Raw genomic sequence first — 26,117 nt, forward strand, 5'->3', positions numbered from 1 at the left:
ACCACGTGGTGGTAAATTCCAGCCATGCAACGCACAGACTCGGTGCTATATGCTACAAACAATAACCTAAATGAATCAAACGCAATGTTAAGACAAAAATAAAGAGGGCGCCTGGGTGGCGCAGTCGGTTAAGCGTCCGACTTCAGCCAGGTCACGATCTCGCGGTCCGTGAGTTCGAGCCCCGCGTCAGGCTCTGGGCTGATGGCTCGGAGCCTGGAGCCTGTTTCCAATTCTGTGTCTCCCTCTCTCTCTGCCCCTCCCCCGTTCATGCTCTGTCTCTCTCTCTGTCCCAAAAATAAATTAAAAAAAAAAAAAAAAAAAGTTAAAAAAAAAAGACAAAAATAAAGAAAAAAAACTACACCCTAATGGAGTTAAATGTACTATGGAGATTAAAAAGGTCCCTTACCTCGCTCAGATTCCACCTAAGTGTCTGTACCTAATTTTTTATTTATAGTTATATATTTGTGGGAGAACTGGATGTCAGTGGTCAAAAGGCTCAAACTTTCAACTAGAGTTCCAGTCCAAAAGTATGACATGGGAAGACCCTGACCCTCACCTCCGCCATAGACACACCCAACCTCCAGCTACTGATAGAGCAATTCCTTCTGAAGAATTGAAGGCTGACTGAACAGCTTTCGTACAACAAAGATAAAGAGACCACACAGAAAATAACAGAAGGAAAGAGACACAGTGATGAAGGGAACCCCCCACCCGCTGCTGCGAAGTGCAGTAGGGAAGGAGATACTGAGGGACTGGGAGCAAATTTGTTAGCCTTAGGCACAGGAAAAAAAGCCTCGATTTAAAACAGCAGCTAGTAGGGGTGCTTGGATGGCTCAGTTGGTTAAGAGTCCGACTTCGGCTCAAGTCATGATCTCATGGCTCATGACTCCGAGACCTGCGTCAGGCTCTATGCATTGACAGTGTGCAGTCTGCTTGGGATTGTCTCTCTCTTCTCTCTCTGCCCCTCGCCCTCTGGTTCGTTCGTTCTCTCTCTCTCTCTCTCTCTCTCTCTCTGTCTCTCTGTGTATTAACTTTATATCCTGCAACTGTACTGAATTCATCGATTACTTCTAGTAGCTTTTTGATGGAGTCTTTAGGGTTTTCTATGTATGGTATCACTTCATCTGCATAGAGTGACCCTTTAACTTCTTTACCAATTTGCATCCCTTTTATTTTTGTTTTTCTTTTTTGATTGCTGGGGCTAGGACTTCCAGTACTATGTTGAATAAAAATGGTGAGAGTGGGCATCCTTGTCTTGTTCCTGATAGATAAAATCTCTCAAAATAAATAAACTTAAAAAAAAGAGTGGCTAGTATATAAAAGATCTAGATCCTGTGGCCCTCTTCTGCTCGTGCACATTCTTTCTCTCTCTCTCTCTCTCTCAAAAATAAATAAATATTGTAAAAAGAGCAGCTAGTATATAAAAGATCCAGCACTATAACTCCACCAAGTGACAGGGAAGCTGCTGGAACTCTTTTCACGTCAGAGGGGCTGATGAGTGCCATGGTTTACATTTCCCCTATACCTTGGTAGCATGGGTGGATGAGAGCAGGGTCCCAGGGCTCCAGATCCAATATCCTTGATGAACACAGATGAAAAATCCTCAACAAAGTATTAGCAAACTGCATTCAATGCAAGAATACATTAAAAGGATCATTCACCATAATCAAGTGGGATTTTTAGTCTAAGGATGCAGGATGGTTCGGTATTAGCAAATTAATCAACATGACGTACCACCATCAACACAATAAAAGATAAAAATCACATGATCATCTCAACAGATACAGAAAAAGCATGTGACACAATTCAACATCCCTTCATGATAAAAACTCAATAAAGTAGGTTTAGAGGGAATATACTTCAACATAATAAAGGCCATATATGAAAAACAGCAAACATCATACACTCACTGGTGAAAAAGTGAGAGCTTTTCCTCTATCAGGAACAAGACAAGGATGCCCACTCTCACCATTTTTATTCAACATAGTACTGGAAGTCCTAGCCCCAGCAATCAAAAAAGAAAAACAAAAATAAAAGGGATGCAAATTGGTAAAGAAGTTAAAGGGTCACTCTATGCAGATGAAGTGATACCATACATAGAAAACCCTAAAGACTCCATCAAAAAGCTACTAGAAGTAATCGATGAATTCAGTACAGTTGCAGGATATAAAGTTAATACACAGTAATTGGTGTGTATACACTAAAAATGAAAGAGCAGAAAGAGAAATTAAGAAAACAATCCCATTTACAACTGCACAAAAAAGAATAAAATACCTAGGAATACACTTAACCCAGGCAGTCAAAAACCAGTGCCCTGAAAACTATCAAGAAATTGAAGACAACACAAACAAATGAAAAGATATTCCACCAGCACGGAATGGAATAATATTGTTAATATGTCCATACTACCCAAAGCAATCTACAGACTCAACACAATCCCTAACACATTTTCCACAGAAGTAGAACAAGTAAAACCAACATTTGTATAGAACCACAAAAGACCCCAAACAGCCAAAGCAACCTTGAGAAAGAAGAACAAAACTGGAGATATCACAGTCACAGATTTCAAGATACACTCCAAAAGCTGTAGCAATCAAAACAGTACGGTACTGACACAAAAAACAGACACACAGATCAACAGAACAGAATCGAGAAATAAACCCATGCTTATATGGTCAATTAATCTACAACAAAGGCAAGAATATACAATGGGAAAAGACAGTCTCTTCAACAAAGGGTGGGAGGAAACTGGACAGCTACATGCAGAAGAAAAATACTGGACCACTTTCTCATACCACACACAAAAATAAGCTCAAAAGGGATTAAAGACCCAAATGTGAGACAATAAGCCATAAAAACAGAAGAAAACATAGGCAGTAATTTCTCTGATATTGACCTTAGCAACATTTATGTAGATATGTCTCCCCACACAAGGGAAACAAAAGCAAAAATAAACTATTGGGACTACATCAAACTAAAAAGCTTCCGCACAGCTAAGGAAACCTTCAAGAAAATGAAAACGGTGGTGGCGAGGGGGGTGCTCCTGGGTGGCTCAGTCAGTTAAGCATCCTACTTCAGCTCAGGTCATGATCTCACAGTTTCTTGGAGCTGGAGCCGGCTTCGGATTCTGTGTCTCCCTCTGTCTCTCTCTGCCCCTCCCCTGCTCGTGCTTTGTCTCTCTGTCTCTCTCTCTCAAAAATAAATATTAAAAAAATAAGAAAATGAAAAGGCAGACTACTAAATAGCAAATGATATTTGCCATGATATACCTAATAAGGTATTAATATCTAAAATATATAAAGAACTTATACAACTCAACACCAAAATAATAATCCAATAAAAAACAGGCAGAGAGAGGCACCTGGGTGGCTCAGTCAGTTAAGCATCCAATTTCGACTCAGGTCATGATCTCACGGTTTCTGAGTTTGAGCCCCATATCGGGCTCTGTGCTGACGGCTCAGAGCCTGGAGCCTGTTTCAGATTCTGTGTCTCCCTCTCTCTCTGCCCCTCCCCCACTCATGCTCTGTCTTTCCCTCTGAAATTAAAACATTAAAAAAAAAAAAAAAAAGGCTGAGAACATGAATAGACATTTTTCCAAAGAGGACATACAGATGGCTAACAGATACATAAAAAGATGCTCAACATCATTAATCGTCAGGGAAAACGCAAAGCAAAACCACAATGAGGTATCACTTCACACCTATGAAAATAGCTAAAATCAAAAGGACAAGAAATAACAACTGTGGGTGAAGATATGGAGAAAAAAGAAGCCCTGGTGGGATTACAGAATGGTGCAGCCACTATGCAAAACAAGAAAATACAGTTGCCATGTGATCCAACAATTCCACTACTGGCTATTGACCCAAAGAAAACGAAAACACTAATTTGACAAGAGACACGCACCCCTATGTTTACTGCAGTATTATTCGCAATAATGAGTAGAGAGAAGCAGCCCAAGTGAGTATCAATAGATGAATGGATAAAGAAGTGGCACATACACATTTAATACACATTCACATACAAAAGAATATTAGTCATATCAAAGAATGAGATCTTGCCATTTGCAACAATACAGACGGACCTAGAGAGCGTTATGCTAAGTGAGATAAGTCAGAGAAAGATAAATACCAAGATTTCGCTTACTTGTGCAATCTAAAAAGCAAAAGAGATAAGTAAACAAAAAGCAGAAACAGAATCATAAATACAGAGAACTCATGGTTGCCAGAGGGGAGGGGGTTGGATGGGAAGGGCAAATGGGTGAAGGGCAGTAGTAGGTGCAGGCTTCCAGTTATGGAGGGAAGAAGTCACACGGGTAAAAGGTCCAGCACGGAGGATAAAATCAACGCTACCGTAACGATGCTGCACAGGGACAGATGACAGCTACACGTGCGGTGAAAGCAGTAAAAACATACAGAGAAGACCCATCACTGTGTTAAGGGCCCGAAACTAATTTCACATTGTAGGGCAACTACACTGCTTTTTTAAAATACTCCCCCAAAAGGTACAGACTTCCAGTGAGGAGATAAGTACAGGGGATGTAAGGTTCGGCCGGACAACTAGTTAACACTGCTGTATGGCATATGTGAAAGTTGTTGACAGTCAGTCCTAAGGGTTCTCATCATAAAGAAAAACACTTTTTTTTGTATCTCTATGAGATAAGGGAGGTCATCTAAACTTAGTGTGATAATCACTTCATGATGTATTTAAGCGAGGTCCTTATGCTATATACCTTGAATACGTGTAGTGCTGCACGCCAAGCACAGCTCAATAAAACTGGAAAACAGTGCAATAGAGAACGAGAGGGGGAAATTGTAAGCAGGGTATATATTGCAAAGGCACAAATATATTCACGATGAGCCCAGAATGTGGTATTAAAAAAACTTTTTAAGCTGTTGCCCCACTCACCTACAACAGAAGGCATTCAGCCCTCCACCAACAGAACAGAGGGGCTTTTGCCAAGGAAAAGTAAGTGGTCCACGGTCAAAGGTCATACAAATGACACTATGTTTGGGCTCTGAAATTCTGCATTTCATTTCTGGTTCTACTAGTGATGTAACCTTGAGAAAACTGCTGGACTTCCCTCTGCCTTCAATTCCTTGTGGGGAAAAGGAGTCTAAGGTGAGAGAACTCCTGATAAGCCACTGGCCTTGAGAGAAGGCTGCCAAACCCTGTCTGTACAGGACGGGCCTTTCCTCCCCGGTTCTCTCCAGCCTCTATACCTGGCAAATGGCTGTCTCTTCCGCGCAAGGTTCCCAACCCAAGACAGGGTAGTCGCACTCAGGTGCCCCTCGTGAGATATCACTACATTCAAATCATTAGTAATTGTTTCATGAACTTTTACATAAAGCCTGTAGTCAGGGACTATTTCCCTTCCCAGCCTCTCGGATTAAAATGCCATTTTCTTTTAAGAAATGGTGATAGTGGTAGATTCTTTTCAGATCCTGGCCCGAAGCGGAAACGCTAGCAAGCAATACTCTTTGTCAATCTCTGAAATGTTGATTTTGGAGAAGTTTGTATTGTTCTACAAATCTCAAAGCCCCCATGTATTGTACCTGCACCCTGTTTTGTTCTGAACGGCACAAATCCTCATCAGTCAGAGTCAGTGGCCTTTTTAAGAACACATAGGACTGAGGTCCAAAATGCCTTATGTGAAATCCTCAATCCAGGATTCCCTGTGCACACTCTCTTTCACCCTGATGTCTGACCTGCTAGAAAGCTCATTAAAAGGCCAGCAAAATTGGCCTCTTAATTGCAAGGATGGCGGCTTCTCGAAAGAACCAATCTCTTTCTTCGGCATCCCTAACCCGAACATTCACCACTCAATTTTCAGTTTCAATATTTATTTCTCAAAAAAGAAACAGGTGCTCTCCCAAAATCACCTTGGGATTTCTGCCAGGCAGCGAGGAGCAAGCCTATCTTCATGATCCAGAGGGTGATTTCCACACGGGGGTGGAGTTCAGTTAGGGTGGTAGTGTGGATTTAGGTTTAAATAATCCTACGTGAGACTGAATCACTGTATTGTGCAGCTGAAACTAATATGACGCTGTAGGTTAACTAACTGGAATTTGAGTAAAAACTTAAGGAAAAAATAAGAAAAATCCTAGATGAGAGCATTTTTTTATACAGATTTTTGGCAACAACTATCTATCTTCTTGGAGATCTCGTAAAGACTATCCTATGGCTCTCGGTAAACATTCTGACAAGGGGTGTTAACCTGGAAGATTTAAGCATAAACGGTTTCCTTTGAATCTTCAGCAATTTATGCCCTTGAAAACCTTATCTTGGGAAGGATTCCTAGGCTTCTCCAACTGCCAAAGGTGTGCATGTTATGGAAACGTTGGAACCTCACATGCCAAGTACTGTTGAGTTCTCCCTGGGAGGGGGACAGGCACACTTACTTGCTGGTCGTCTGCCAGTCACCTCTCCTACCAGTCACCTGAGGGCCCAGACACCTTACCCTCTCAGGTCTCTGTTCAAGGGTCACCTTACCAAAGAAGCCTCACCTGTGTGAAGTAACACCGCTCGTGCTGTCACTCTGCTGTATTTTTGTCACCGCACCCGCATGTACCCACAGCCCTTCTGGAATGACTCTGCCTCTCCTTGCTAGACCAGAGCAGAGCTCACCGAGCACCAGGGGAGGGCAAGGGCCTTTGTTCACTGCTGTGCCCTCACTCCCAAGAGTAATAATGGGCACGTGCAGGCTGGGTGAATACTGATCGAATGAACACATCTTCTTTCGACAACTTTGGCACTGAATGTTAAAAGAACAAGGCAGATTTTGGAATTTCTTAATGGCACAAAATGTTCTCGATGTGACCAAGAGCCATTGGAAAACAGTCTGCTTCAGCAAGTTCACACTGGGGACTTTATCCTACGGGTACGTGGGCACACACACCCATCAACCATCATGGTCACTGTAGCACTGTCTGTCGGAACGCTCGGGACAGCTGTAAGCTCATCCACAGAGACGTGGTTAACACGGTACTGCACACTGTAGAGGCCACTTGCACCACATCATGAAATAGAAAGAACCAGCCGTATAGTCAGAGCTGTAGAACAAGTCAGTAACAGCAGCACCCAACCCGTGTGCTGCACACCCTTCCCGTCCTTCTCCACAAAGCCAGTGAGCAGGCGCCCTTAAGCACTGCCCCACCCTGCGAAAGCATTGGGTAACAGGACTTATTTATATCCAAAGGCAGGTATGACGAGGAGGACTGTATGGGCCTATATGCTTTTCCATGCGTAGACTTTCTGAAAGGCCCATAAAAATTCACTGCAGAGACTGCTCTGGGGAGGAGTGAGGGGCCGTGGCGAGAGGGGGACTTCTTACAGCACTCTCTTTCATGCCATCCCAACTCTGACACCTATTACCTCGTCAGAAACATGATGCAAATAGGCACAGTCATTGAAGCATAAGGCTGGATTGCACCCCTTCCTTTCATGGGAGGGGGTAAACTGAGGCACAGACTTGGCTGAGGCCACCCAAGTAGGAAGGAGGAGCCCTAAGGCACCACCAGGGCCCTGGACTCCTGGCTGCGGTGGGTTTTGGCACCTTTCTCCAACCGCTTCCACAATAGCTGACTCAGCTGTCACAACTGGAGACTCTCAAAACCTTCCAATTACATAGAACTGGGGGGAAAATTATGATTTGGAATTCACGTGTTGACACTTGAAAAATACCAACTCCCTTTTACTCCAAGTGCTTTAGCATGTTAGGAAGGCTTTCTCTGCATGTCTCTGGAAAGGTTATTTTCAGAACATTCCACTTAAACCTGGAGATGCAGGTTTTCTGCTGTTTCTGGGAGCTGACACCACAATTTACATTAAACAAATGTTTTGAAAATTAGCTGTTCACGGTTCCAATTTCAGCTTCCCCCAGGGTTTAATGTTAGCCAAATACTGGTACAGTAAGCAGACAATGTGTTTTATTGTGTGGAAGAAAAACAGACCACCATAACAGACTTCCTGCTTTTGTAATCAAGGGAAAAGCTGAATGTTCGAGTGATTATTGGCATATGGTTATTAGAAACACTGAGTTCCAAATATAGCTACTAGGAGCTGAACACACACACACACACACACACACACACCCTTCATTTGAAGTCCAAAAAGAAAGACACAGCATTCTTAGTGTTCGCTTAAGTGGGAAGGCAGAAAGTCATTAGGCAGGAACTAATAGGGGAAGTAGTGGGGTGACGGGAGCGGGGTTCAGCCCAGGGTTGCCTGAGACACAGAATCAGAGAGGCTGCTCAGACGCCAACCAGCAGTGGGCCTGCATTAACAAGGGCCATGGCTAGGGCCACAGCCAGAAGAAGGCTCAGCCAAGCATTAAGGGCACCAGCTCCCTGAGGCCCATGTTCAAGAGATGATGGACCTGGCATCTTGATCCTCAAACATTTAGAAAGGCTTGCCCATGCACCTTTCCCCTGCCTTCCCTGCCCCACTATTCCCAGCAAATGCAAATGCTAGAACGGTTCAATATGCTAATTTTACAGTTGGTGAGCATGAGTAAGAGAGCATTCTGCAACATCCTCGCCTGGTCCTGAGCCTCCCCCGGGACTAGGTGGAGCACAAGCGCCTGGCAACAACCTACAGGACACTCCTCAGGAACAGGTTTCTCTCTCACAGACCTGGGAGTGATTCTCAGTCAGGTGGGGTGGGGTAGGGCAGGGTGGTGGCCTGGTGGCAAGAGGAATTCAGATTTTGTTTTCAGGGAATCATGTGTCTGCGCCCAGAAGGGTGTACAAGAACTTCAACCACCAAAGGCCAGCGAACAGCATAGACACAAACTTGGGAGCCTGGGGCCTGCTCTGTGGACTGGCTCAGGAGTGCCGGGAGTGTGGCCCCGAGCCTAGCCCCGGGTCAGTGCTGCTGCAGCCTGTCCTGGGAAGGTGTCCTCACCACCTCATCAGGTAAGAGGCTTGGGTTTTGCTCGGAAGAACGTGCTGACACTGCATCTGACCCACAAGGCATTTCCACCAGCTACTACTGAGGGTCTCACAAAACAGCCAGGTCGCCTTCTGCCAGGGGTGAATTCCTCCTCGTCTGGCTGGAGACCAGAAGGATCACACCTGAGGGGGGGGCCCAGGGCAGGGCAGCTTACATTCCATTTTACTGATGATGAGCTTTCACTGCACTGTCCCTCGTTTGTTGGCCCCGGAGGTTCTGACAACAGCTCAAAGGTAGGGAAGGGTGAGGGAGGAACATGGAGCACGTGTTCCAGTTGCTTCCAGTTGCACCTGCCCTTGATCCTGCTGATACTCAGACAGGTAAGAGCAACCACCTGCAGGCCCAGACCTCCCGAGGGTGGGCTGCTGTGCTCCATGCAGTGAGGAGCAAACATGGGGATCAGCTGGCCTGCCCCACCCAAGAAAACATTAGGTCACACTAATGAGAGGGCTTCACTCACCACAAAAAGACCAGCACCTAGGACCTGCTCGGTGTAGGCTGGGTCTGGTAGGGGCACCTGAATAACACATCTATTTTTCTCCTTAACAAGGCAACCATCCTACAGAGCCAACTGTCTGAACCATCCTACTGGAAGATGCACAGTGGAGGACACGCAGGCACAGTAACACAGTGACAGTTCCGAGAGGCAGCCAGTACCTGTGGGTAGGACCCCATGGCAGCCACCCCTAGCACAGGAAAGCTCCTGCACATGCAGGTCCCTTCCCAGAGGTGGAAGCATCTCCCTGGCAGGCCAGGAATGGGCTCTTCCAGCCTGGGGCTATCTGCCTCAGACCCTCCTCACACCCCTTGCCTACCGGGATCCAGTCCCCCAATTCTGCCCACCTGAGCTGGACTAGCCTCTCCGCAAGCAGCTCCCATATGTTCCTCCTTAGTCCTCGGATAAGTCTCAGCACAAAGGAGCCACTCATGACCTCACCTGCTTGCACCTGCCCCAACCTGCCCACTCCTGCCAAATCACATACCTTGGATTTCCGAGCCCCTTTCTTGCCTCCTGCTTTCTTAGACACGGGCTTCTTCTGGGATGGAGACTTGGCCTTTTTGGCTGGGGGTGGTGTGATGATGGCTTCCAACTTCCCTTTGGATCCTCGTTTCTTTGCTAGCAACTCCGGATGGATGTTTGGTAACACTCCCCCACTGGCTATGGTGACTCCTTTTAGCAGCTTGCAGGAAAATCAAAGTAGCAGATGGTGAGCCAGCCCACCCTGTCTCTGACCTTCAAGAAGCCGGCCCTGCCCATTCACATTCTTGCTTTGGGTTGGGATGAAGAGCTCCTTCATCCACGGGATCTACAAGGATGCTGATGAGACCCAGGCTCACTATACAGGGAATAAGTCCTCAGGGTCCCTCACTCTGGTGAAATTTCACTATCTTTCCTCCAGGGAGAGCCAAATACCTTGTTTCATTCCCTACTGCTCCCAAATAAAGCCTGGAGGAAGAACTGCCATGGGGGCAGAGAAGCTGCTAACAGTCCAAAATGCAGCCCAAACCTCTGAGAGCCAGCCATACACCAACCTCCCTCCGTCTCTCGGCCACTGTGACTGCCTGCACAAGCATCTGGTGTGCGGGACGTGGAGGAGAGCCCCATACCTGATTTAGCTCTTCGTCGTTGGCCACGGCCAGCAGGATGTGCCGGGGGGTAACCCGCCCCTTCTTGTTATCTCTTGCTGCGTTGCCAGCCAGCTCCAGAATCTCAGCTGTGGGGAGCAGAGGGGTAGAGCAGCTGGTCATGTTAGAGCATCAGGGGGTCCCGGGCATCCTCCTGATCCCCCCCACAGTTCATGGTGCTGTGAATGGGCACAGGCAGCAGCCTCATCAAACAGCGCCCTGAGGTATGAAGCTGCAGGGGTCCTGCCTGGCCACACTTTGAGCGAAGCCACAGAGGTACCGAACGGAGCCAGGAGGCCCCCGGTCCATCTCCTTTGTTTTGGAGATGCGAACACGGAGGCTTAGAGAGAAGGGAGGAGCTGAGGGTCTCTTGGTGATAAATGGTGGAGCTGACATGTGAACCTGTTTCCCAGAATGGGTTGCCCGCAGTCGGCACTCCACACGTCACCAGGACCGACCCTGCAGAGCCAGAGTGTGGCCCTGAGAGGCAACCGAGCACCATAAGCAACGGCTCATGCATGTGTCCACGGGATGGTGGGGGGAGGTGGCTGAGCAAATCTGTTGACCGAAGCAATGTCCAACACTGCATATTCACACTCAAAGCCAAGAAAAAAAAAGGTTGTAATAGTCATTCTAGAGAAAAAATGAGATCTGAATGTCAACTGGATATTAGATACTAAAGGATTATTAATTTTCTGGGGTGTGGCCATAGCATCAGTACCCTGTAGAGAACACTGTTCGTAGGAGATACCTGCCCAAGTACTTGGGAGTGAACTATCTTGATGTCTGCAATTTAGTCTCTCAAACAATTCTGACAGACGCCATGGAGTAAAACTAACGTGGGGATACGCTACGTGCTGTTAAATCTAGGTGTATGACACAAGCGTCCCTCCTTCAGCATTCTGTACACTTGACACTGAAAAAAAAAATGTTACCAGCTAGAAAGCTAGAAGTTCGGTCCCTGGTTGGTGGTTAGTCAAAGTCCCCTGACCAGTCCTTCGGGGCAGGCTCTCACTGGACAGGGTGACAGCTCTGCCACAGCACCCAACCCGGGGGACAGCCAGTGCCCTTTGGCAAGAGGGTTTTTCTCCCTGGCAGCACAATGCTCTGGCTGTCAACATCATCACTGTGTCCTCATTTCCTTAACCCAGACTGTCTCAAAATGTATCTTACTTCCCTCCCCACGTCTGCAATTCTGCCCATGCCGTGGTCCTCTGGGCCCGGCTCAAGCCTGACCTCTTCCTGGTACTAAAGATTTCCTAGTATTCCAGGTCACGGTGTCAACACTGGATGTCTCCAGCAAAGGCAAAACTGAGACTCATTACAAAGTAGGGCAAACCTTCTAGCTACATGAAAGTCCTGTCTTTAAAGTTTACAATATTCCATGGTACACATCCACAAGTGCCAAGTGCTGAATCGAATGCAGTAACTATGGTGTGTGTAGAATGCTGAAAAATTGCTTGGCTACTCACACAAACTCTCATATTGGTAGAAGTGAAAAACCAGTCACACCTGGGACAGGTTTCCACTCTGAACCCAAGGCAGGACTTCATTTACTCCATAATCCCGTCAGTGAGCACACACGAACACTGGAGGCACCACAAGGCCCCTGGCCACCTGATGCTCCCAGGCCAGTGTCCCTCATGTTGAATTTCACAGTTGAGAGTCACCAGAGTGAGGCCCGGGGAGGGCCCAGGACAGGAGGAGAACCAGCCCACTTCCCACCCTGACTCGTTAGTCTCAGCAGGACTGTTTCCCAGCGCCCTGAGTGCAGGTGCAGGGGGAGACAGCCCCTCCAGCCATTTCACTGAAGCCTCCCTGTAAGTGATCATGGTGGAGTGTCCCTATGCCTAGCACAGATGGGCCTATCTTGGCCAATGCAGAAGAGAAGAGGGTGCTTGGGATGCCTCAGTGGCCTCAGGCCCCAGAGGCCATGAATGCAGAAATGAGCCCACCTCAGGCTTCTTCCTGCTGTGTTCACCGAGGAGGCAGCACACCTGTAACACTACTGTCCTGCCCATGGCTGGTGAGGAGCTGAAGTGGGAGCCTCACCTGGTGTGAGCACAGGCTCTAGGAGTGAGGGCAGAGGGAAGACAGTGAACTGTGGCCATCTCTGGCCGGAGACCAAGTGGCAAGAAGGCCAGAGAGGAGCAGGTGGCACCACAGAACTGAAGGCCATCTGGCATTCTTCCTGGCCTCAGCCATCCCCTCAGCTCCTTGCCACCCCCCCCCCCCCCCCCCCCCCCCCACTTTCTGACACCACAGGGAAACACGGGGCCATCCATATCTGCAGAGCCAGAATGCACACAAGGAGGCTGTTGGATTACAACCTTTTCCCAATAAGGTGCTAAGAATGCTTTACCTGGCCTCCAGTAGAGACCCACAACAGAGCCGGAAGTCCTCCGGCATAATGGATTGAAAGGATGGCTTCTCAGGCACGTGGACGTGGCCAGTTTCCTCTTCCCGCCCCCAGAGTGTCAGTGGAAGGCTCTCTCTCCCATGAGAAGGCACCATGGCCACTGTGGGCAAGGGCTGTGGTCTTAGGTTAGGCAGCACTGCTTTAACATTTCCTGTGTGCAGTGAAGATGGTGGTGACAGATGCAAAGACTCAGAAGGTGGGTTTGGGCCGCTAATTTGGGTAGGAGACAGGCAGCATGTACAAGCATTTAAAGTACAGGAAGGACTGTGAGTAGCACCCGTGGCACAGCAATCTGGAGATGAATTCTCTAGGAATTTCCCCCTCGCTTCCAGCAGCGTTTGTGCCCCCGCCCGCTGCGCTCTTGCTTTGTGGCTAAAGGTTCTAATGGCCTGAGCTTCCACACTTGGGCCATCCATCGCAAGGCCTGCACTCACTTACTGCTAAGTCAGCACGGATCCACGTGGAAGCGACACTGAGGGATAGGTGTGTTGAGTGGGATGAGGAGCAGTGTAGCTCCTTGGAAAGAGCCAGGCTGTCACTCCTCTGCCTCCTTCACCAAGGAGCAGGAAAATCCCCAACTCTTTTCTGGCAGCAAACCCCATCCAGCATTCAATCTGCGAGTGCCAAGAGGACTGGCCCTCCTGCCCTCTAGCCCTCTACTGCCAAAGGGCAGGCCCTCAGCTCAGCCTGTGGGGAGGGAGAGGAGGTGTGGCAGGTGGGGAGAACAAAGAGGGGCACATATTCACACTCCAGCTAGTTGAGCAAGAGCCGTACTTGCAGTTGACTCCTGCATGTTTTCCAGAGGGTAGTTACCATAGCAACTCCTTTGTCAAGGGACACACAAGACAGAGCACCTCTGAGACACACCTTTTATGAGAAGCCTGTTCCACGCCCGACCGTGCCGTGCACCGCAGCAGGCAGAGAGCCGGGGCAGTTCACAGCAGCCAAGAAAGACGGAGGCCGAATCTGACAGCTAACAAAGGCAGGAGCCCAGAACACGAACTCAGCCCTGGCCAAGTCTCCATAAATGCCCCCCCTGTAGTCCTCAGGCCAGTTTCAGAAATAGCAATCACAAGGGGCTTTCCTGGCCAGGAGACGGCTGCCCGCCGCAGGCGGAGAGGAGAGGGCTGCAATGCCAGCTGCTCGGCCCTATGCAACAGTCCCCATCTGCTCTGCAGAGGGAGTGGGTGCTGGCTGCTGGGGAACTGGGGCAGGGCACATGCCACCAAAGGAGACTTCCTCATTCAGTTTCCTTCCTAGTAATTGATCCCGTCTTTGCAAATGACAGCAAGGGCAGGGTCACGGAAGCCTTAGGCTCAGAGCTGTTATGTAGGTTCCTGCCACGGCCCCCACCACATACACAGTGGGAAGGGCTCATGCCCCCACAAACAAGGGGGAGGGGTAGTCCCGGGCCAGCTTCAGCTCTGTCTTAACCTGAATGGAAACCATGCCTTCCTGCAAGAGATGGTTTCCTACACTTGATTCATCTTGTATTTTGGAAGGTTTTGTCCATCTCTAAAAAATTTTTTTCCCCTACCTACATTAAGAGAAAAGGATTCTGGGAAAGACAATCCAGAAAGCACCAGATCTACAGACACAAGTCCTTTTCTCTATGGTGTCCAGAGCTTCATGGTTGGATCCTCCTTTGGAGGCTGCTTTTAGGAGCTACAACCCTGTGGGCGGTAACCAATACAAATGGAATCTGCAAGAAACCACAGGAGGAAACTGGGCAAGAGCAGTTAGGAAGAGAAAAAACAGACCCCTTACCAGGTTCTCCACCCCCTCAAGCCATGTCTTCCTGGCCAGTGATGGGAAAAATTTTGTTACCAATGACCAACAATGAACTGGTTTGGGCCCAAAGGGTCAACTGGTTTGGGGTCAGCCTTGGAAAGGACTCTAAGTGTGGTAAGGTTCCCAGTGATAAATGCTGTAAAGGGTAAAGGGGACATGTTGAATGACAAGTAACACTGGCCGGCTTCTGAGCTATTTTTTTTGTTTTGAGATCTTTTTGTTTGTTTTAAGATCTAACTCACAAAACACCCAAGCATCTCTGGCTCCCACTCCTGGCCAGGGCCAGTCTCTGGCAAGTAGTGAGGCACTGGATCCATCATTTGTAGTGGCCCAGACCAGTAATGAGACCTTATTCTCTACTCAGAGCAGCAAGCACTGCAGACACCCCTGGGCCCCCCAGCCCCCAGCCTCATGGAACGTGATCTCTTTAAGGCCACTTGACAAAATTCCCACAGCCGTGAATAATGGCATTATTTGGCAGCCTTTTCAGCTATAGACCAGCTGTCTGAACGTGAATACCTCTGACAGGTCTACTTTCCAAGTTCACCCAGAGACCAAAGGCTTAGTCTTTCCCCACCCTGCCCCCCACCACCCCCCCACACACACATCTTGAACTGAACCCTATCTGTTGTATTGAAGCATTCCATCTATCTTCCTTTAGGGAGATGAAATCATGGCTTGCAGAATTAGACTCCTAACAGCTAACAGGTGACGTGTGGAGGCTGAGCCAAACTCTAAACACAAACCTTGCGAAGACTCAGGGGCTTCTCCAGAGCTGTTTGAAGCATCTCCGTTAACAAAAGAAATATTGAAAATAACAACCAGAAATCAAAGGAAAGCAAATGCTCACGTAATCCCAAGGAGAAAACAGATATTTGCTACAAGGCCAACAACATGACGAGCAATCAGTTTATTGTATTTCTTTCAATTCATCGGGCCTCCCTCAGCAGTTCACGGAGTTCAGAACTGTTTTACACCATTCTGGAAAGCTTTAACCCAATCAACTCCAATTGGAGAGGAAATGCTAAGAGTTTCCTGCATCCCGACTGCACCACGAGTTCCTCCAATTCGCCTGGGGGCCCAGAATCCACCGGCCTGCACCTCACCTTTTCAGGAGATGAGCGGCAGAGTCTGAAGCCTGCTAAGCTGTCAACCCAGAGCTCCAGGGCCTCACTTACAGGCCACAGCAAAGCTCTCCAGTCTGCCTGTCCCGGGGCCTCAAAGGAACTGGGGATTCCACAGAGAAAATAAAACTGACAGCAGTAACAGAAGGTAGCATTTTCTGTGCAAGATGCAAGGTATTTTGTAACAATGAGCCATTCTGCTGCTTTTCTGCAGATGTTCCAAGTCTGACACATACTGTCCCTTGCTGTTAAGCCCACGTTACAGACCCCTCCTAAAAACCCATGAGCATTTGGTCTAGTCTCCCACCTTCCCCACGTCTCCCAGTAAGACAGAAATACAGCTTAATTTGGGAGTTTCTAAAGTAAGCTGGTTCTTAGACTTCCAAGTAAAAAGTAGGTCATTCTACATGATACAGATTAAGAAAAAGGAGATCTCAATCTTGACAAACATGACCTTCCTCTAACCCTGCAACCCAGCCCAGTGCCTGAGTACCTTTCCTTTTTGGAACATCTTCCTGTATCTTCCCCCAAGTCTCCAGCACTTCTGTATAAGCTTACCTCCTCGGTCTGTCTTGAACGGAGTGCAAGAGCCACAAAGGGCAGCGTGCTAGAGCTAGGGTCTGCTGTCAGACAGCCTGGGTATGAATCCCAGCTCCCACACCTTGCTGTGAATGGCCAACGCACACCCAAGGCAGGCTTTCCCTCTCTATAGAAAGGGGATGAAAATTAGGTCACTCCAGGGCTGGTGAGGATTAACGAGTTACCAAGTTCCATGGTTAGAGCGGTGGATAAATGTAAACTACAGTTATTGGGGCTACAACCACACACTTCATCTTTTAAAAAGTGTAGCAGGCTGGATTTCCAGGAGAAGAAAACTAAACTTCCTATTCCTCAGTTTCCTCCTATCACACTAACGGCCTAGCTAAACGGATAGATGCACGTGCATGAGAGTTGGAAGGAGGAGGAGGAGAAAAGCAATATAGAAAACCTGGTGTTTCCTTGCCCGATAGTTTACTCTTTGCTGTTACACTTAACAGTTTACATATGTTTGAAAAACGCACTTGAACCTGATTAACCTTGGGGCTGCCAGACTTACTTTGATAGAATGCAGCACCCAGGGCGGCCCCACAGGCAGTCTCTGCCTAGGGATGGGGTCTGGGGCTGTTGTCTGACCCCCACAGAGTGCGCCACAGCAGGGGCAGAACCAAAACCGTTTGCTGAGACAGCACAAGTCAAGGCCCAGGAAGGTAGGTGGAAGGATGAGGTGCCGGGGGCGGGCCCAGGAAAGCCTGCTCTAACTCTCCCCACCCCTGGCTGACAGCTGGGCCAGGCCCTCTACCCTCCCACTCACTCCCTTTCAAGGACGCCAAGTTAATCTTCAAGGAAGCGGTTAATATGTGTGTTTGTTTTGATATGGAAACTCACAGCCATTTGTTCTTAATTCATCTCGGGAAGGGGCGAACAATCAGATGTCTGCTGAAATGAAAAGATTTGAAGGGGGTAACGTAAAGAGGAAACTCACTGCAACAGCCCTGACGTGGTGACACTTCCCTGACAGAGGGACGTTTAAGGAGGAGAACAAGAAGTGCGCGTGGGGCGGGATGCCCTCGTGCGGGGAGCGGAGGCGATGTCTGTCCTCAGCCCTTAGGCGCGCATGCGCGTTCAGGGACCTGTGGTGCAGACATGCCTACTCTCAGTGGAACTCCATCGGGGGAGGGCATTTTGCTCTACCCTATTTGGTGCTGTTTCCCTTATGCACAGTTTATCTTTTCAAAATGTCAGAAATGAAATGAAAACGCAGCGTAAATGAACAGAGGTAACTATGGTATGTGCACCGCCCCCCCTCCCCACCGCACCCCCAGCTTTCGCAACTCTGCGTCACAGGCGCCCCCCAGGCCCTGATAGCTGTCCCAGCCTGCTCAATCCTGCTTCTCACAAGAGTTATGAGCATTTGGACTTTTTAGGTTCTTTGCATCACCGACTCTCTTTAGAGCAGTATGAGGGCACTGACTTCCTCTCTCCTAGGGCTCTTTCGCTCCTCTTTCCCCCAGCACCCTACTTGTCCTGCAGCTGCTACAGCCAGCACCTCCGACAGTGACCTGACCGCCCCTTCTCTATAGCCCAGCACAGGTCATGCCAACGGCCACGGTCCTTCTTGTGTTCAAACCCATCTCCTTCCTGTCGGTGACTCCTCGCCCCTCCAGGCCCCCCACCCTGCAGGACCCCTGTCCCCTCTGCCCACTCCAGGCCACAGGACCCTGCAACTGCTAAGGGCCTGCCCCTCTTGGGAGGCCTTGTCTGCCTCCTTCACCAGGCTGTGGCTCCACCCAGGACCAGGCCAGCCTTGGAGGACTGGGTGCATACCATCCTCCTGTGACGTCCACTGGAGACAACGGAGATGCACAGTATACTGAGGGACCCTGAGACCCCCATGCTTTCCTGGTAACTGCTAAGGTCTGAGCTCCTGAAGAGAACCTACAGGAGACGCTCTTCTAGAGACGGGTCACTATGCTGAGTGGCCTCGCAGAGGTTACTTACACTCTAAGCCCCAATTTCCTTCTAAGCAGAATAGGCTTAGAAGGATTCTGTGAACTACCAAATGTGAAGCACTTAGCCAGTGCCTGGCACATAGCAAGTGCTCACTGTAAGGCAGATGTTTCATTCCTTAATCGCTCTGCCTTTGCCTAGCACTGAAAGCACCAGCCTCCATGCCCCCAAAACTAACATTACTACAAGCCACTCTCAATCTGGAATGGGGACCTGCCAGGGCCTGGGGAGGAGGCCAGAGGGCAAGGAAACCAATGTTCCTCCAGGTAAAAGCCCTCATTTTCTGATACTGACTTTCGGCAGCCAATAGCCAGATTTACAGAAGCAGCAGATAAATGTTAACCAAAGACTACCTTGGTTACCAGTTACCACAAGGAGCATCCATCAGGACAGACATGGCAAGGGAAGCCTACGATTAGCCTTTTACAGAGGCCCTGGATTCCCACATGGCTCCCACAGTCCTGCAGGCAAGAAATGTGGGCTCTGGCAGAGCAAGAGCCTCCTTGTAATGAGGACGACATTTATAAATGTCTTCTGTAAAGGCCACTCTACAAATGTCTCCCTGTGTACGCGGGCATGACAGTAATCCCGTGAGAGGACACCTCAGCATCAGGCGCCGTCACAGGACTCTGAAGTACCAGGGAACACGCTCTTCTGGCTACCACACAGAAGGCACTTGCCTAAAAAGGAAGGTGGGACATAAAATGAAGGAGGGAAGACATAAAGGAAAGGAAGGTGGGAGCCAGGGTCAGAGCTGCAGGCAGGCTGAGCAGCCTGGCAAATGCAAGGAGAGTCCCTGTTATCCTCTTGGCAGCTGGAACTGGAGGCAGCTGGGGGGTGGGGTAGGGGGGACGGGAGAGACAGGGAGATGGAGGGAGGTGCACTGTCCTGAATACCCTTTGGGTCTGTCTTCTTGCTACAACGTATTTATAGCTCTGAGGAGTGGCTTTTCACTTTCACCATATTTTATTCTAGGTTGACTAGACATAGAGGCCCTCAGGCAGGGAAAGAAAGCAAGAGGACTATAAATATGTTTTATTAGTTGCTGATATTTTAACGGGAAGATATCAAGAGAGAAGATATTTGTAGAATTCTTATCACTTCCTTCTCCATTCTTGGTGGTCATCCACAGAGAGACCCTGGGGTACTCCTAGCAAGGCTCCTGGGATGCTGCTATTTAAGTCAGTGGAGTGGCTCCTCACTTCCTCCGCTTTTCAAGGTACAGACATCCTCAGTGGCTTTTGTGTCAGAAGTGAGAGATCAGCTCTTGATAAACTTCCCACGCCTTCCCATTTGCCACCAACAGCTGCCTGACACTTGCTGTTGCTCAGCTCAGTCTGGCCCCCATGCCCTTGTGTCATTAGCATAACCCTAATTATGCCACATTTAAAAATCCAGGGGTCTAGTTCAGCTCCCATCTCATCAATTTCCTGGCAGCCTGTGACCTTACCGACATTCCCTCCTCCTGAAATTCATCCCTGTAGCTGGTCTTCTTACCTTCAGTAAAAAACTATTTACTAAGCGGCTGCAGAATGTAAGCCCTCATGCTGGCAGCTGAGCACACAGTGATGGGGGAGGGGTGGGGAAGGCACAGTTCCAGCCCCGGGGTCACAAATACGACCTCCGATATGTCTGACCCATCACAGACACTCAGTACAAATCTTCTGAAATGAACACGGATTCTTTTAACTTTCAGCACCCAGCCTGGTACCTTGCACCTGGTTAGAGCTTGGTAACTCCTTCACCAATAGGTCATTAAGAATGGATCACTAAACAAGTACACTAAGCACGTGCACCACTGAGACCGTGATTAAGGATAGAAGTACAGGGACATTCTCTAAGGCACTGGCCTAGTTTCATGTATTAGAGCCAACACTCAGGATCCATGGCAGGCAGTATGAACTGAACTATAAAGTAGTCATCCAAGAGGAAAGTCATCCCAGCCCCCTGATGGTCCAAGATCCAGGCAGGCCTCACCTCACAGTCTCAAGTGAGGTCTCAGGGTTGGCTCAGGGGCCTGGGGGGTACTGGGGAGATCAACAATCCTCAGATTCTCCCAGCCAAGATTCTGGCTCAAATATCAGTGTCAGTCTGTGCATATCACATGTACCCATTATCCTGATTGATTATTTCTTGGCATTTCATATTTTAGATTTTGAAATGAAAACAGAGAAGAAAAATATCTTTAGAAAGATAGATAACATACATATAACTAATAATACTGTCTCCTGGGAAGAGAACTGGGTAGGAAAAAGAGCAGGAAGGGAAATGAATGTCTCACCGTATGTCCAGGGGAACATGGAAATTTTACCATTGGTAAACATCACTTAGTAAAGAAAACAATCAAAGACAATAAAAGACCTACCAGATATGAGAAACATAAAGTATGTAACTAGACAGACCAATGAAACAGAAAATAAAGCCCAGAAATAACCCTAAATATATCTAGAAATTTCACGTATGGTAAAGGTAGCATCTCAGATTACCAGGGAAAAGATGAGATACTCAATTAATTGTGTTAAGAAAACTGGGTAACCATCTGAAATAAAATTAAGTCGATCCTTATCTCACACTATGTATCAGGATAAATGGATCAAAGTAAAAATGTAAAAAATTAAAACATAAAAATACCAACCAAAAGCACAGGGGGAATTCCTTTGTAACCTTGAAGAGAGGTAGACTTTATGAACAACAAAATCTGGCAGAAATAGATTTATGAAGACTTCCACTATTAGGATTATTCAGATAAACTTGACAATCATTCCACAATATGTATGGATATCAAATCATCACATTATATGCTTTAGATATATAGTCATATTTGTCATTTTCCTTGATGAAATTGAAAAAATGAGCTATTCAAATAAATACACAATAACTTTAGTTAGAGAAATAATTTTTAGAGAAAACTTTGAAAATGAAGAGAAAATAAGAAATTATAAAGAACAACCAAGCCGATTCAAAAGAAAACCAGACAGGACTTCTAGAAATAAAAGTTTCAAAGCTGATATTGAAAATTCAGTGACTGAATTAAATAGCAGATAAGACACAGCTGAAGAGAGAATTATTAAACTGGGAGACAGTTCCAGAAGATAAATCAGAAATAATTATCCACAAATAAGACCTGCAAGACAGAAATGAAAAATAAGAATGAGATGAACAGATATGGAAAAATGAAACACTAACATATATTTGATTTGTGTTTTATAAGGAGAAAGATCCCAGAATAGAGACACTAAAGAAGTAACAGCTAACGACTTTATGGATGTGACAGAAGCGTGTTCAAAAACAGCCTGAGAAAGCTTATCACTAAAAGACCTCATGAAATGAAATCCTAAAGGATGTACCTCAGTCACAATTAAGTGATCCCAGATGGCAGGTCTGAGAGGAAAGAGGCACACTTAGTGTTGGGCACACCTTTTTCCTTGCCTGAATCCAAAAACAGGTTTTGTCTTGCTGTGTGCTTTTCCACTGGCCCCAGCAAAAACCCAGCCCTTGATAGGGAACTTGTCGATGCATTTGCAGACCCCAATGGCAGAAATGAAAGTGGGATGTCACCGTTCCCAGGGAAATCATGAGGCAACAGTGAGATTCCTTGACCACCGAGCATTCCCAGGCAATGCAGCTTATCTTGGAGAAAACAGAGAGGTTGTCAACAAATGGCGCTAGCGCTGTAAATCCACGTCCCAAGAAGTGAATCTAGACACAGACCTTATACCCCTTGCAAAAATTAACTCAAAATGGATCACAGCCCTAAACATAAAACACTATAAAACTCCTGGAAGATAACATAGGAGAAAATCTGCATGACCTTGGGTTGGCAAGGACTTTTTAGAGACAACACCAAAGGCATAATAGATGAAAAAAGAATTAAGATGCCAGACTTCATTAAAATCACACACTTCAGCTCTGTGAAAGACACTGCTAAGAGAGTAAGAAGACCAGCCACACCCTGGGAGAAAAGAAAGCAATGAGGCCGTTCCTTTCTGATCCCAGTGACACAGTCCAGCCCCTAGCCCCGAGATGGGAGGGTAGCAGGGCCATTGTTTCATGAAGTGGGCCCCAGTCACACTTACACTCTCATGGACCACCTTATGGACCCTTTGGAAGGACTGGGTGGTGGACTGGATAGAAACTCAGTGTTTGAGCTCCATGGCAGATTCACGTGCTTGTGGGAGAAGGGTGCTGTCAAGCCGGGCTTCTACCTCCACATCTTGCCTGGGGTAGCGAAGCTCCAGGCATTGCACCCTGTGGCGGTTTCCAGGCTCTCTCCTCAAGCCCTGAGGCCTGCCCACCCTGGATCTGCTAACAGGCGAGCAGGCCGACAGCTCACGACGAAGAAAATGTCAAAGGCACCTTGTGATAAACTGCTTTCCCAAGCACTCCTCGGATGTCTACCCACCATGGAATCATCTACTCCCCTGGGAGGGTGAGGGAGAACTAACAGTGCAGCATAGGTGGGAGCACCTCCTAAATTAACTCATGATTGGCTCTGCAAGATTATGTATAATGATGATTTTCTGTGATGGGCTATCAGTGGAAATCGTTAATCGCAGATATTAATACAAACAAATATTGAAGCTAAAATCTAACTTCCTTTCATGCGTGTGTGCATACACACAAGAGGCATTCAGGCCCAGCAGCTATCTCTGGGCAATGGCATTATGGATGAGCTTTAGCTTCTTACATTTAAAAAATATGTGTTTTGTAATGTTTATTTATTTTTGAAAAAGAGAGAGACAGAGTGCAATTGGGGGAGGGGCAGAGAGAAAGGGAGACACAGAATCCAAAGTAGGCTCCAGGCTCCGAGCTGTCAGCACAGAGCCCGACGCGGGGCTTGAACCCACGAACTGCGAGATCATGACCTCAATGGAAGTCGGATGCTTAACTGACTGGGCCACCCAGGTGCCCCTATATTCTTACATTTTTAAACACAAACTGCTCATATCACCCAAAATGGGAATATGAATTTAACTATGGTCTGCACACAATGGGTGTCCAGTGCACTAGTCTCAACTCCAGTGTTTCCAGCTTCATTCTAGTTGCAGCCCTCTGGCTCATTAAATCTCTTCCCTTTCGTGTGTGTGCGTGTGTGTGTGTGTGTGTGTGTGTGTGTGTGTGTGTTCAGGAGAATAAAACTGGCAAAGGGCTTTGCAGAAGAATGAGCACTGTGGGGTGGTGAGAGCCTGAGGGCAGCATGGATGCCCAAGAAGGTGCCAGCAGGAGTTAGCTGGGTCCTGGCCTGAAGTGTTAGTCCAAGGTAGGAGCGGTCAGGCAGACAAGCAAGAGACTCAGGAGAAATTTGGGGGGGCCTCAGAGTATCAAGGAGCCAGCCTGACTGTCCTCTTGTTCCTGCCCTATTTTTAGCTGCAGGAGTAACAGGACACACTCGGGTGTCCTGGATAGGAAAGTGGTAAAGAGGCCAGGTAAGTGATGGAGCCAAGGGCAGCCTCTGCCTACCTCAATCTGCCAAGCTTGTCAGATCCTTTCTTTCCTAGGCCAGAAGCACCAAGTCCGATAGGTGTAACAGGACGGGCTGCTGAAAGGGAGGGTTCCCCCTCCTGCACTGAGAGGAGACAGGGCGGGGACGGAGTGCAACCCAGCCCCTAACACAGGAGAGATACGCAGCATCTGACCCAGTTACAGATCAGAAATGAAGCAAGCTGAAACTTGGGATAAGGATGATCATTTCGTCAGCCAAACCAGACAGCAAGGTATATTCGCAAGAGTCACCCCTTTCCCTTAGGGTTTTATTGTAGGATGTGGTCAGGCACAAGGGCTGAGACTCATCTAGTCTGCAAAGTGGCCATAAGGTCACCCAGGGGACCCTGCTTGTTCCCCAGGTCAGGAGCTGGCCCTGTAAACTTCATCACGGCAGCTTCTGACTGGAGCATCTATGGGGAGAAGATTCCAGGTACTGATTAGAAGACAGGGAGGCTCTGGTCCGCAACAAGAGACAGGAGAGGGAAGACCAAGGCTGAAACATGGGCACTGAGAGGGGCAGGGCTTGGGAAAATGGCAGGAGTGGGGTTTAGAAATATAAAACTCCAGGGGCGCCTGGGTGGCGCAGTCGGTTAAGCGTCCGACTTCAGCCAGGTCACGATCTCGCGGCCCGTGAGTTCGAGCCCCGCGTCAGGCTCTGGGCTGATGGCTCGGAGCCTGGAGCCTGTTTCCGATTCTGTGTCTCCCTCTCTCTCTGCCCCTCCCCCGTTCATGCTCTGTCTCTCTCTGTCCCAAAAATAAATAAAAAACGTTGGGAAAAAAAAAAAAAAATTTAAAAAAAAAGAAATATAAAACTCCAGAGATCATCATTTTGTAGTTTAGATCCAAAGAAGACAGGAAAAAAAAAATTCTAGCTATAGCCTTACCTTGTGAGAGGTGGAAATGCAGTCCTATGGTGCTGGGTTTTTATTTATTTTTTTATTTTATTAAAAAAAATTTTTTTTTAGTGTTTATTTATTTTTGAGACAGAGAGAGACAGAGCATGAATGGGGGAGGGTCAGAGAGAGAGGGAGACACAGAATCTGAAGAAGGCTCCAGGCTCTGAGCCGTCAGCACAGAGCCCGACGCGGGGCTCGAACTCCCAGACCGTGAGATCATGACCTGAGCCGAAGTCGGACGCTTAACCCGACTGAGCCACACAGGCGCCCCTGGTGCTGGGTTTTTAAATGGACCACAATTTAGGGACCCATACCAGCAGGCTGCTCCCATAGCCACCTTGGGAGAGTCTATACCTATCACAAGGTGTCAGCATTCAGTCTTGAGAGCTGGCTGCCAGGGCTTGACATCTTTCTCAGAGAAACCCTCTGGGAGTGCACTGAATTTCTGCAAACAAGCTTAAGTACTAGGAGGGAAGTTGGTAGAGTAAGGTTTGTGCTCAGGCCATGTGACAGGGTTTCTGCCCCCCACCCCCCAAAAAAGGAAAAGATGTCATCGCACATCTTTTTGGATTTGATGAACAGGAACCGGGCCTGTTCTTTGCTCAAGGGTTGGATAAAATGGCTCCAAAGGCACTTCCCTTCCAGGAAGTAAGTTCCTTGGGCAGAGACTTTTGTCTTGGACCTCAGTGTCTGGCACAGAGCCTGGGGTATGATAGGCCATCTCCGAGTCAATATCTGAGCAACTCAGCTTAGCAAAGTAAGTGCTAAGGGCTTCCCAAGATACCACCTCACCTAGCAAATGTTCAGGCACCTTCTATGGGTTGGGCCCTGTATGGAAGAGGAAGACCCAAGGTCTCCTTATGTATCAGCCAAGCTTCCTGCCTCAATGCCACAACAAACCAAAGCTGGTTCTTCATGACAGCTTTCGATTTTGTTTCCTCACTGAGCCTTCCTCATAGTGCCATCTGTCATGGGCTAAAGCCACACCAGTGTTCCCTACACTGTACTGTGCAAGGTGTTTAAAGGTGTTCCTTAAAGACTTTTGTGATAAAAGTTTGGGAACCACTACGTAGCACAGCTCCTTCCCATGGGGATTCACAGTGACACCAACATGTTAAAGGCTCTAAAGAGTCTTGCCATAAAGAAAGCTATTTCTTGCTGGTTCCCAAACTAAAACAAATTCCTTTACTGAGAAAACTGTCGAGGTTATTCATAAATCCACCTCAAAAGAGAGGATGTGAATCTAGCCATCTTCTGACCTCAGTCATACGGCTGTGTTTT

General features: G+C 47.7%; 1 protein-coding gene across 4 annotated transcripts in view; it reads right to left on the reverse strand.

Annotated features, from left to right (window-relative positions):
- LOC122217936 (core histone macro-H2A.1) overlaps positions 1-26,117 on the reverse strand; it is a 79,751-nt gene that overhangs the window by 37,326 nt on the left and 16,308 nt on the right. For all 4 annotated transcript variants that reach the window (XM_042935674.1, XM_042935681.1, XM_042935657.1 and 1 more), the window contains exons 3-4: positions 10,558-10,664; positions 9,933-10,130 (exon numbers count right to left, since the gene is read on the reverse strand). In XM_042935674.1, the coding sequence (XP_042791608.1) occupies positions 9,933-10,130; positions 10,558-10,664 (305 nt within the window). The remainder of the gene's footprint in view (positions 1-9,932; positions 10,131-10,557; positions 10,665-26,117) is intronic.

The sequence above is a fragment of the Panthera leo genome, chromosome A1, assembly GCF_018350215.1.
Source record: "Panthera leo isolate Ple1 chromosome A1, P.leo_Ple1_pat1.1, whole genome shotgun sequence".
Lineage (NCBI taxonomy): Eukaryota > Metazoa > Chordata > Mammalia > Carnivora > Felidae > Panthera > Panthera leo.